At 37.6% G+C, this 13,836-nt stretch overlaps 1 protein-coding gene across 6 annotated transcripts in view; it reads right to left on the minus strand.

Moving 5' to 3' along the window:
* Positions 1-4,083: 4,083 nt before the first annotated feature.
* MATR3 (matrin 3) overlaps positions 4,084-13,836 on the minus strand; it is a 31,276-nt gene continuing 21,523 nt past the window's right edge. For 4 of the 6 annotated variants that reach the window (XM_084780858.1, XM_084780863.1, XM_084780862.1 and 1 more), the window contains 7 exons: positions 13,362-13,529; positions 12,531-12,662; positions 11,213-11,256; positions 10,304-10,673; positions 8,299-8,665; positions 7,683-7,804; positions 4,084-5,174 (listed from right to left, as the gene is read on the minus strand). In XM_084780858.1, the coding sequence (XP_084636984.1) occupies positions 5,124-5,174; positions 7,683-7,804; positions 8,299-8,665; positions 10,304-10,673; positions 11,213-11,256; positions 12,531-12,662; positions 13,362-13,529 (1,254 nt within the window). In that variant the 3' untranslated portion in view covers positions 4,084-5,123. The remainder of the gene's footprint in view (positions 5,175-7,682; positions 7,805-8,298; positions 8,666-10,303; positions 10,674-11,212; positions 11,257-12,530; positions 12,663-13,361; positions 13,530-13,836) is intronic. The other 2 variants (XM_084780860.1, XM_084780861.1) reach the window with 2 other exon arrangements.

Genomic DNA, 13,836 nt, shown 5'->3' on the forward strand with positions numbered 1-13,836 from the left:
ATAAGCACCAAGCACAACCAGAGAATAGGAGTTATACCTTTTAGTTTTTTGAGGCAGGGTTTCTCTTATGTAGCTTTGGCTGTCCTGTACTTGTTTTGCAGACAGGCTGACCTCAAACTCAAGAGATCTTCCTGCCTCTGCCTCCCTGAGTGATGGGATAACAGGTGTGCACCACTGTGTCCTGTTTAGGAATTATATTTAATTACATAGGTCATTATATTTGTAATTATTTGAACTGCAATCACATGGAATTACAATTGAGTGTGGAGGACTTGGGCGTGCTGGGCAAGGGTTTTAAGAAAGCTCTAACTCTAGTCCATGATACCCACCTTATAACTTGGTAGGTAGTAGCTGGGAATTCATATTTATATTCAATTCTAATTTAGGGTGAAAAAAAAAAAAACCCCTTCCATTTAAATGGTTTCTCACTGGGAATGGTGGCACACACCTTTTATCCCAGCACTCAAAAGGCAGAGGCAGGTGGGTCTCTGAGTTGAGGCCAGCTTGGTCTAGAGAAAGAAATCCTTCCTGTCTTGAAAAACCAGTAAATAAAGGAAGTTTTCTCGTGATGGTGTTGAAACTGCTCTTCATCAGTGATTTGAGGCATTCCTGGAGAGTTTGAATTACAAACACAATAGTGTTTGTGATCACAATAGTGTTATCTAATCTTCCAGTTCAGGACCCGGTCTCTAAATAACTAATGAGAAACCACCCTTCACACAGTAGGAATCTGGTTCTGGAACATCTTCAGTTTAGTCATGAATACTATCATATAAAACTTGATACCATGCTTTTAAAACTTACGAGGATTAGCTCAGTGGCATTGCACTTACCTACCCAGTAGGTACATTACAAAGTACTGGGTTAGATCTCCCACACCACAGTAAGTGATTAAACCCAGCTAGATACCTTAAGATACAGTTCCAGCTATGGCAGATTCTAAATAAAGGGTATCCTGTTGTTCATGCCAGCCACCAACCAAGAGTCCCTTATCCTCCTCCCAACTTTCTTTTAGGCCTGGCTGTCCTGGCTCTGCAGACCATGTCGGGTTAGATCTTAGAATGGATTCCTTCCCCTGCTTGTGCCTCCCAGCACTTAAGTCCACCTTGGCTGCCCATTTTTAAGTTTCAAAAAATTTATTGTGAAAAATGCTAAATAAAAATGCCACAGCTTTTTTTTTTTTTTTTAAAGACAAGGTTTCTGTGTGTAGCCTTGGCAGCAGTCCTGGTCTTGTTTTGTAGACCAGGCTGACCTCAAACTCAGAGATTCACCTGCCTCTGCCTCCTACAGTGCTGGGATTACAGGTGTCCGCCACCACACCTGGCTGCCACAATTCTTTGTCACTTCATCCTAAAAGGGAACATTCAAAGGTTGAGGATGTAGCTCACTGGTTGAGTGTTTATACTCAGCATGTACAAGCCTTTGTTTGAATCCCTAGCATTGCAATAACTACTCAATAAGAAAAAATGGGGGAGGGGGTTTAAATAGCCAAGGTGGGAATGGAAAGGAATTCTTTTCCTCCTATATTATGGATATATAACTTTAAAAGTTCTTAGAGGAAGCCAGGGATAATAGTGCACCCCTTTGATCCCAGTGCTTGGAAGGCAGAGATAGGCCTCTGAGAAGTCTGCCTGGTCTACACAGTGAGTCCCAGCTACATAGTGAAACCATGCCTAGAAAAAGCAAAAACCAAAACAAACCTCAGAGGGCCATTAATATGGCTCAGTGGGTACACCCACTTACCATATAAGCCTGACAACTTAAGAGTTTGACCTGGGGTACCCACAGTAGGAAACAAAATAATCCCACAAAATTTTTCTGACTTCCACAAAAGTACATATGTCCACATTCCCACAAGATAAAAACTGCTTCTGGGATCCACAAAGTTAACTCAAACATTAACAATAACACTACCAGAATTCAATAAACTAGATCTGGAGAGAGCAGGCACATGACCAGGTATGTAGTAGTTTGGGCAGGATCCAAAGTTCAAGCCAAGTTTGGGCTATACAGAATGAACTGAAACGCTCTGTTGCTGGAGGGCTTTTTTTTTTAATAAGATGAATTTACTTATTATGTATACAGTGTTCTGCCTGCATGCATGCCAGATAGATGGTTGTGAGCCATCATGTGGTTGCTGGGTATTGAACTCAAGACCTTTGGAAGAGCAGCCAGCTCTCCTAACATCTGATCTTGTATTTTCTGAGTTCTGAGATTAAGAGTATGCACCATCACTCCAGGCTTATGACGTTTGGTTAATGCTAGGAGTACTCTGCCAATACAAAATGAACTGCATCTACAGGCTCCTCAAGTTTTGTTTTGTTTTGTTTGTTTTGAGACAGGGTTTCTCTGTCAGCCCTGGCTGCCCTAGAACTCAAGAGATCTGCCTGCCTCTGCCTCCTGAGTGATGGGATTAAGGTGTGTACTACCACCACTCAGCTGCCATCTCAAAAGTAAAAACCATTGCCACGTCTTATGATGGTGTGCAAGTGGTGTTGCACACCTTTGATCCCAGCACATGAGAGGCAGAGGCAGGCGACCTGTCCTACAGAGCAAGTTCCATGACAGTCAAAACAAAACAAAAAACCTAAGGATAAAACACACAAACAAAACCCAAAAAGATTGCCATAATCTAGGGGAAAAAAAACAAAACAAAACACCAACAAAACGAACCTGACACAATTTCTCTCTTTTTCCTGGTTGTTTTTGTTTTATAAGACAGACAGGATTTCTCTGTGTAACAGCCCTGGTTTTCCTGGAAGTCACTTTGTAGATCAGTCCAGCCTATAATTCGGGTCACAAGAGACCCCTTCTTTCCTAGTGCTGGGATTAAAGACCTACACTACTATCACCCTGATAAAACCTTATTTCTTAATGGCACAAGTCAAGATACTAAATCCAGTCGGGTGTAGTGGCGCACGCCTTTAATCCCAGTACTTGAGAGGCAGAGGCAGCGGATCACTGTGAGTTCGAGGCCAGCCTGGTCTATAAAGCAAGTCTAGGATAGCCAAAGCTACACAGAGAAACCTTGTCTCAAAAAACCAGGATACTAAATCCAGACAACAGGCCATTGGAACATAAGCTATCACTACTGATGGATATTATGTTTCCATTTATATATGCACAATGTTTTTTTGTTTGTTTTTGAGACAAGATTTTACAATGTAGCCTTGACTGGCCTGGAACACTACACTTTGAGGGAGGGAGGTTTCCAACTCAGAGGCAAACTTGCCTCTGCCTCCCAACTGCTGAGAACAAAAGTATGTGGTACTATGCCTATGCCTGGCCCTTGTCCATGGTTTTTGTACTTGCCGTTAGATAAACAAAACAAACACGGAATTAACAAAAGTGAATAATTAGTAACAGCTAAAATTAAACTGGGGAAAAAAAACCTGCAAGGATTTTTTGTGCATGTTACAGAGGATATTAAATTTTTACCCAACAATATATTTGAAATGTCCTTTTAATACAACTGGGCTGGCACATTATTTGCCACTGATTTAAATTAAAGCTGTTCTAGGCACTTCAGATTATCCAACATACCAACCCCAAACCAAAAGACAAAACAAAAGACCCCAAACAACCAACCCCCCCCCAAACAAAACAAACAAACAAAAAAAAAACACCAACAAAAAACAAACCATCAAACTCTTCCCGATTTTGAAACAGTGACACAACTAATTTTTCCAATGCTATTTTCAATTGTTTTTCTTTTCTTTTTTTAGGCCAGGTTTCTGTGCAGCCTTGGCTGTTCTGGACTCACTTTGTACACCAGGCTGGCCTTGAATTTAGAGATCCACCTTGCCTCCCAAGTGCTGGGATTAAAGGCGCGCACCACCACGCCTGGCCCAATTCTATTTTTAAAATTTGAGGTTTTATAATTTCTTTATCCTCAGTATTTCAAAGTGTAAAGTTAAAAGAAGTCTCATTTTTAGTAATGTAACAAGAACAAGAAATCCATTGGCACTAAACTGAGCTCTTTAGTAGCTTTTAGAACACTCAATATAGATTTATGAATAATTTGTTAAAGCATGCACAAAAATATAACAGTGAATAAAAAAAAAAAGTCACAACTGACAAATATTTTGGTTAACATTCCAAACATGTTTAACCAACCAATCAACATGGCCTAGTTTTTTTTTTTTTATTGGTATTCACTTCAGTAACTTGAATCCACAGATATAAGCAGTATATAACCAGAGAGTTACAAGTAAACACAGATTATACATGCAAATTTCTGCTCACAAAGGTCACATGTGCAGGTACATGAATTAGAAGCGTGCGTCTAGAATTATGGCCAAACTGTTTTTAAAATGCAGAAATGTAAAATTACATCCTGAAAATATAGAGATGGTTTACACACTTCAAAAATCAAATGTTGCTTATACCAGATGTATGACAGCTACAGGATTCAAGTGACAAGCAATAGGTTCTTGAGAAATTAATACTGGTCAAGGAGAACGGGAATATTTTTACATTTCACTGAAATAACATTGACTACTGGAATACGAAACCGAGCAGGAACGCAGGGAAAAAAATTACAAATCTAAAGCCAATTACTTAATATTTCTTATCATCTAAACAGCATGACATTAAAAGAAAACTGCACCTGCATTTGAATTGTCAATCTCACATGAATGAAGTTCTCAAAAAATGCAATGCAACCAAAACAGCTTCCATAATCAAATGAAAAGTGTGCAAGGCTCAGATTAAAATGTGGAATGTTTCAGATGAAAAGTAATAAAAAATACAATTGGTTTTGTTCTTTATTGAATGGAATCAAAAGTTGACATTTCTTTGAAGCCTCAAACTACTAAATTTCATTTTTCTGAATGGTTCTATGTTATCTTTCTCTTAGTGGTGCAAGTTGTTTTCCATAGCTTACAACAGTCAATCTCTACAAAGTACTTTTGTCTGTTGTCACTCTGATGAAACAAAAACTTTTTCATTAACTTAACCGTATGTGTACTTTTTGCTATAACACTAAAAACACATAAACAGACATCTATTATTTTCCACTAAAACAAAAGAGTACAATAGTTCTATCTATATTGTACTTAAAAAAGGTTAACATTAAAGTCAAAGAACCATTGTTTTCTTTGAAATTAAGCTTCTTGTACGTCTTAAGTTTCCTTCTTCTGCCTCCGTTCTTCTGCCAATTTATTCAGAAATTTCTGAGGGGAAAAAAGAATTATAGGGACTAAGTAAGTTACAAAACACCTAATACATATATTAATTATAAAATAAAATATTCTCCAAGTTTAGGGACTTAAATTAACATTGATATTTTATGAATGAGTTAATCTAAACATACAAAACTAAACTGGCTCAGGACACAATAAAGCATGAAAAAAAAATGGCAAATGTGGAAAATGGATATTTCAATGTGCAATTAACCCTAACGTTTAGAAATAAGAAAACACAAGAACATGATCACACAGGAAGAAATAGCTAGATTAGATCTTTGCTGTAGCAATTTCACTGACCTAAAAAAGCCATAGACAATACTTAAAGACCATGGCTATGATTGATTGATCTAATAAAACTTTATTTACAACACAGGTGACTGGGCTACAAAGTATAGTTTGATGACCCCTGCCACCTATAATCTTGACAATGATCCAATAAGGGAACATGAAAGATATTTTTAAAAGCATTTCAATTTCCTTACTTCTGGTTAAAATATATCAGTACTGGTTATTGTAGATTGATGAGAGGGTTAAAAGCCATTATATATCCTTAAAAAGAAAATGAAAACAAACAAACAAACAAAAACAGGGGAAAAAAAACCCCACAAAACATCTATTTAAGTGCCAAGGTGTCAAATTTGAGCAACATAAGCTGCCTAATGATTCATATTTCTCGCTAATACAGAAAGAAATACTTAATGATAAAGTATACCCTTTTAGCTTAACACTGGTTTTGACCCCACACAGCCTAAAATCCAAATAGTGTATGTCCAAATCTGTAGTATGAAGTACATCCCCTCCCAAAGTAAATTGTTGTTAGCACTAAAAATGATATTCTTTTGTTATATCTGTAACAGTAAGAAACATAAAGATTGCAAAAGGATATACTTGAAAACAACAAAAATGATGTAACCAAGAACTAAAATTATTTTTTGAAATTCAAGACTACTATTATCCCCGAGTCAATACAGAAAATGTGCTGAGATAACTGAATGCTATACAGATTGAGTTCCTCTTGTTTGAAACACAAGGGATTAGAAGTGGTCTGGAGTTTAGATTTGAATGAGGCTCCATGAAACTTAGCCTAGAGGTAATAATTCTTTTTTTTAGTCAAAGTCAGTATATTACACATTCTACCAAGAGCTCTGCTACTGAGCTGCATCTCTATTCCCCATGGGCAATTTTACGGCAAGTTCATTACTGGCTATCAGCAATCTTCCTTGATTGCCCTTCAACCTCATTCAGTGATACAGGGTCTCTCAATCAAACCGAGACCTTGTTGATAAAGCAGGTTTCACTAGCTAGCCTGCTAGCTCCACTTCTAAGCTTTGAAACCTAGAATTACAGTCTAGCCACCAATCCCACCAGGAATTTATCTGAGTTCTGGAGAGCAGTCCTCTTGCTTTTACAGCTAGCAGTTTAAACACTGAACCATCTCCCTAGCCCTCCAATATATAACTTTACACAATATTTTTAAATGTATCAGCATTGACTACAATTTACTTGTTACTAGACTAGCTGTGTATCATGCTGGAGTATTTTGGACTGTCAGATTATGAATATTCAATAGGTAGCAACTATTCATTATAAATGAAAAAAATCAAGTCCCCTATGATTAAGTACTACTTTCAAGTTTGCGTGCATTACCTAAGATTCAGGCCTTAAAGAGGCTAACTAAAAAACACAATAGGAATTATTCTTGCTTCCTGTTGTGTTTAACCCATTTAGGCTGTGATGCAGAGATAATCTGTTGTCTACAAAGTAAGAACATCATCAGTAAATAGCATTGGAATAATAATTTTAAACTGTGGATCACACTTATAACCCCAGTACTTTGGAAGGCTGAGACAGAAGGATCTCAAAGTCTGAGTTAGTATGACCTAGGAAGGCAGACCCGGTCTCTAAAAATGAATAAGTAGAATAGAGGATCCATACTCTACAAACTCAAAAACTTTCAATTGTTTTCTTTCTTTCCTTTTCTTTCTCTAAGACAGGGTTCCCTTGGCTGTCTTGTAACTCAAATCTGTAGACCAGTCTGGCCTCGAGCTCAGGATTCACCTGCCTCTGCTTCCAAGTAATAGGATTAAAGGCTCCACCACTAGGCCTAATTGCTTGATTTCATGTTCAGACCTCTAGCATATTTGAAATCTGAGAAATCAGTTTGAGAATACTTAAATTATAATATGAAAAATATGGTTAGAAATTATTAGAGATTTTCTTTCTTCCCAATTTACCACATAGCTAAGGATGACTGTAAGTCATGATCATACCACCCAAGTCTAAGAATTGAGTATACAACAATAAATCTGGATTCATTTCAGAAAAGAGGCTCAAAAGTTTGTAGAACCATTAAATTTCTTAAAGCCTAGGGAATTATGAAAAAATGTCTTTGAGTTAAAGCATTATGCTGGGTTCAGAGACATATACACATTTATTTCCATAACTTAAACCAATTGTTAGTTTTCACACGTCTCCTCTTATATTCAGCCTTACCTTTAATTTCTGATAATGAGGAAGGCTGCTGCAATGAGTATTCTTTGCAACTTCTTCATTTGTATAAAAGAGTGAACACAGCTTACAGTAAAACCCTGTTTTAGGTATCACATAGTCTATACCTAGAAACACAAACATACATTCTTACAAATTAAGTAAACTTAAATTTTACTGAGTAGTCTCAAATCTTTTTTCCTGTCAATATGATTTGAATCAGAAAACATACTTGTGAGAAGTCCAGTATGGCCTAAGCTAGAAATATGAACAATATTACATAAATCTAACTCTTTTTTTACTTAACTGATGTTTAAGGTCCTACCTATCTGTATACTCTAAATGAAAGACAAGAATATAACAAACACAAAACAAAAAGCAATGAATAATTTTAAAAATCATTATGAGAAGAGAACATAGTGGAATGGTAACATAATACAAAATTAAGAGACAGATCGGAGAGAAAAATAGAGCAGTATGTCAGTGTAAAATTACAAACTAATTAATCCATGGGTGACAGAACTTTACATACTATCAGCTTATCTATGATCAAGTTTAAAATCCTATTTTAATACATTTGTTGGGAGAAACAGAAAGGGGGAAGAAAGTCTTTAAAGCTCACCAACAGGAACATTAGGCTGATATGGTCCGATTCTATACTCATCTGGAATTGTATAGTCCTCCTTGTTTTCATCATTTTGGCCATCTGCATTTTCACTTGTGTCTTTGTTCGGGTCATCAGCATTCTCAGCAGACTCAGCACCTGGTTCTGTATTTTCCTCATTTTTAATCCCATTTTCCAATGCAGCTTCATTTTCTTGATCAAGTTCCTCCATCTTGTCCACCTTAATTTCAACCAAACCATCATCATTTTTGTCACCAGATTTAAATGTCATGCCTGATTTACGAAGTTTCTGAAGTTCGGAATCTTCCTCATCACCAACCTCATCTATAGTGACCAAACCTTCCATACTCCCTGGGAAACAACGCTGTTAAGAAAGACAAATTTACTCTGCAACAATTATCCTGCAGCATCCCTTCGATTTGTTTTACTTGAAGGGAAAAGGATAGAGTTTTTGTCTTTTTTTGACAGGCTCTTACTAGTATAGACCTGTCCTAAACTAGAGATCATAATCCCTCAGTTTCCGTTTCCTGTTATGCCTTTGTTTTTATTCATGTTCTCAAAATAGCCTTTTCTTGGAATAAGAAAGCAGCTCACATACGGTGTACTTTCCTAGCATGTATAAAGCCTAGGAACAATCCCCAGCACCATAAATCCCTAAGAACAAATGCATTATTTAAGAAAAAGATAAGTTTTCTGTTAGACTCACTAATGTCTTTAAAAAAGAACTGAGTTTTCTTTTTTTTTTTTTTTTAAATAAAGAAAACAGGTTTACTGAGTATACTTTAAAGAGGAACAGGATGGTCAGTTACAGGAATACAGATTGTGGCCAATTTAGCGTCTTACAAAATTAAATAGCCAGGCGTGGTGGTACACGCCTTTAATCCCAGCACTCATGAGGCGGAGTATTCTTAACAGATGAGCCACCCCACCAGCTTATTATAATCTTATTTATTTTTGTTTTATTGAGACAGGTTTCTCTGTGTAGCCTTGGTTGTCGTAGAACTCACTCTGTAGAACAGGTTGGCCTTGAATTCAGAGATCTGGATGGACTTTGTGCAGGTGCCTTAAGAGGCTAGAAAAGGGATTGGGGTCTCCTCAAATTGAAATTACACTGTTTTAAGCCACCAGATGTTGGCTATAGGAACGGAATCTGGGACCCCTGGAAGAGCAGGACTGGTGAGCCATCTCTCTAGCCCCTAAAATCATTTTTTCCCCTTTTAAAAAACAATATTGTTGCTGTTTTTAAAGGCAGTGCTGCTTTAATTAGCACTGTCTGTCTTGGAGATCAGAGATCTGGCTGCCTCCTCCCTCTCTCCTGGACTTAAATGCATGTATGACTAGACCTAGTGCCCAAAAACAACCTTTAAATGTTTAGGGTAACTTGAGTTAGTGAATTTGAAACTCATACTCTTATCTTTGTAGCTGTCGGGGTCTTGCTATATTGCACAGTTGAACCTGAGACTTCTGACAGTCTTGCCTCTACCTCCTAAGTGTTCAAGTTATACGGATACACTAGTACAGCTGGTTAACTTCTTGAAAAACAAACTGACCAGAATTTAATATATTACCACTGCAATACAAAAGCTTATGTAGTTTAAAACCTTTCTGTACTTTTGTTACAAGTTTCCTTTAAAAGTTGACTACCTGCGGGGCATGGTGGCATACCCCTTTAATCCTAGCACTCGGGTGGCAGAGGCAGGCAGATCGCTGTGAGTTCGAGGCTAGCCTGGTCTACAAAGTGAGTCCAGGATAGCCAAGGCTAACACAGAGAGACCCTGTCTCGAAAAACCAAAAAGTTGACTACGTTTTTGTAGCTATAAGGAAATGTTTCTTTAGAAGAGTTCCTTCCCTCTTTAAAATGCTTTAATCTTGAACTATACCTGGTTTATCTGACCCTACTCGAGGAAAAGGGGAAAAAAAACAAAAAACAAAACAAAAAACTAAAACACAAAAAAAATTGGTCTGAGCTGGTTCTAATTAAAACAGCAATATAAAACTTTACCTTTTTAAGTTTTTTCTTGGATGTTGCTGAAGCACTTGCATCTTTTTTCACAGCTTTATCTGAAGGCTCCTTTTTCCCATCAGAAGATACATCCCCTAAATTAGCAAGATCTGTCTCATCACCAACTGAACTACCACTTTCTAGGAGTGCTGCAGCTTCTTCCTCATCAACAAGCAGCTCATCTTCAGATTCAAGAAGCATATTGGGCTCCTGTTCAGTCTGGTCGTCCTTGGTGTCTTTCTCACCATCTTCACCTGACTTTTCTTCTTGTTCTTTACCCTCAGATGGACTCTCAGTCTTCTGAGCACCATCAGTTTTGGACTTCTTATCACTTGGGGATTCTTTTCCATCTGGAGAATAGGATCGTTTCCTGAAATGAGTCAGAAGCACATTTTGTTTGCTGAGTTGAAAAATAAAAACCTAATAAGCCAGTTTGTATGGCTAATTTTGATTCCAATTTGGTAGTATCTAATACCAGGTCAGCCGAGGTGAAAACATCCACCATGAACGTGGGAGTACCACTGTTATGGACTGTCTAAATAAAATGACAAAGTAAGTTGAATGGAAGCATTTATCTTTCCTTTCCTTTCTTTCTTTCTTTTTTTTTTTTTTCTAGACAGGGTCTGTGTTAGCCTTGGCTATCCTGGACTCACTCTGTAGACCAGGCTGGCCTTGAACTCACAACGATCCTCTACCACGCCCTGCGCATTTATCTTTTTTTTACCTCCTGACTACAGATCCAATGTGACCAGTTTCCTCAAACTCTTCACTGCCATTACTTCCTTTCTATGATGAACTTTGAGCCAAAATATACTGTTCTTTCCTGAAGTTGCTTTGTCGAGATATTTTGTCATAGCCAAAGACTAGTAATTATTACATAATATAGAGATATATGCAAAATTAAATTACCGGGATTTATCTTTTTTCAGTAAGTCAATGCCTCTGTTAGGAATCTAAAAGATAAAAAATTTTCAGAAGTTAAATACATTAAAATGAAATTTTACTCTTTGTGCAATATATCACCAATCAAGTAACAATCTGCAACCCTCTTTTATATCATCAATCTGTACAACCACACCCAAGAGAATCTGCCTGGAGTTAAAAATATCTCAAGAACCAAACCAACATAGAAGTAGATAATAAACATTTTGGGAATATAACTTTTAAAACAAATTTTAAACAGGCTAGAGAAATGGAAGATGATTCCATAAAACAACATCTTTCTACTGAAAAAGTTCTTTTTAGGATTAAAAAAGAAACATCAATTTTTAAAAACTTAAGATATTTATTTATTTACGTTTTTCGAGACAAGGTTTCTCTATGTTATCTTGGTTGTCCTGAACTCGCTTTGTAAACCAGGCTGGCCTCAAACTCACAGGGATCCACTTGGAGTACTGGGATTAAAGGCTCGCGCCACCACCTTGGCTTTATTTCTGTTTTTCTAGACAGGGTTTTTCTGTGTAGCTCTGGCTATTCTAGACTCACTTTGTAGACCAGGCTGGCCTCAAAATCACAGAGATCCGCAGGCCTCTGCTTCCTAAGGCTGGGATTAAAGGCATACACCACCACACCGGCTAATAAAGATTTTTTTGAGGCAGGGTCTCTCACAATGTAGACCTGGAAGTCCTGGAACTCACTCTGTAGGCCAAGCAGGCATGAAAGCCACAGAGATGCCTCTGCCTCCCAAGTTTTGGGATTAATGGTGTGTACCACCATGCCCAGCCCAGATTTTTTTTCTTTTTCTTTTGTGTGTTTTTGAGACAGGGTTTTTCTGTGTAGCCTTGGCTATCCAGGACTCGCCTCAAACTCACATTGATCCGCCTGCCTCTGCCTCCCAGTGCTGGGATTAAAGGCATACGCCACCATGCCTGGCTTTAGCTAGTGTTCTTGAGAAAACTTTGTCATCCTCTCTCTCTCCTGCTCAAAAAGGGTAGAGAAAACATTTTTGTGGCGTTTGCCAGGCATATGGATTATCATCTTAGCTGATTAAGATCAGTTGAACCCAGTAGCTTGGGGCAGACTGGGTTATATAGTTAGACCTTGCCACCTAAGAGATTAAAAAAAAAAATTTTTTTTTAAATACAGGACTTCTCTGTGTAGCCCTAGCTGTCCTAGACTAGCTTTGTAGACCAGGCTGTCCTCAGAGATCTGCCTGCCTCTGCCCGCTGGGATTATAGGTGTGTGCCCGAGTGCCCGGCTCAAATTAAAACTATGAAGCACTACATACCCTCAGCACCAGCTTCTTATATTTCTCAGACAAGTCAACTTTAACACATCTCCCTTGAAACCAAAGTGCCTTCTTTAGACAATGGTCAACCATTGCCATTGCATCTTCTCTGGTCTCCATTTCAATAAAGGCCTGGAGAGAGGGAGGGAGAGAAATCCACAATGACATCACTTTTCACAGAACCGTGTTGAAACTATTTTATTCTACATCATGAAAGGATAAAAAACAAAAACAAAAACCTACACCCCTCTGGCTGATTCTGGGGACTGCACCCCAAACCCTGCACCTGAGTTTCAATCCTACTCCCTGAATTCTTTACATTAAAAAAAAAAAAATTTAAATGAGTAAAGGGAATTCTGCTGCTAATTTTGGATTCTGAAAAGCTGGCCATAGCGGATCATGTTTTTAAATTTGGCGCATTAGAGGCCAAAAAAAAGTGATTCTTTTAAGGCAGCCTGGGTTACATATTAAATTTTAGGAAGCAAGAGCTATCTAGCAAAGCTTAAATAAAAAACAAAACAAAACCTTCAACCACTATCCAAATCTGTAAAGCTGGGTGTCTACATATGTATCAGATCTATAGGAAGAAATCTCTAAAAGCAAATCATTTTTCTACTATGACAAGGGAAAAAAAACTTCACTTTCCACTTTGTACTTTTCAAAACTTTAATGCCTGGCCATGAATATCTAACCAAATAATTACAAACTTTGTATGTTTAAGATTCCACCCACAAACTAATGCATTTGTACTACTGACATCTACTCCCAGTAAACCAAACTGTTTTAAAGCACACTGAAAATTGCTCTTAAACTTTTGTCCATGTATATTACCTGACTCTTCATCCTCATCAATATGTAGTTCTTTATTTTCCCATAAGGCTCAGCAAGCTTGAGGACGGCACTGTCAGAATAGCCAGAATGAGGTAAATTGCTGAGATGGATCACACGTCCAAGTTCTTGCTTTTGATCAAACTTCTGATCTGGCTTTCCTTCAGGTTTCTTAAAAACAGAAAAAACAAAAACATAAAATAAAAACAAAAAACAAAAGAGAGAGGATATTTTTAAAAAAATAATCAAAAAGCAAGTAAAAGGCTGGCAGGTAAGCGATAGTTATTAACAGCTTAACTTTTATTTATTTATTTATTTATTTATTTATTTAATTTATTTATTATTTTTTGTTTTTCAAGACAGGGTTTCTCTGTGTAGCCTTGGTTGTCCTGGGCTTACTTTGTAGACCAGGCTAGCCTCGAACTCACAGCGATCCACCTGCCTCTGCCTCCCAAGTGCTGGGACTAAAGGCGTGCGC

The sequence above is a fragment of the Acomys minous genome (assembly GCF_964271855.1).
Source record: "Acomys minous genome assembly, chromosome: 4".
Taxonomy (NCBI): Eukaryota; Metazoa; Chordata; class Mammalia; order Rodentia; family Muridae; genus Acomys; species Acomys minous.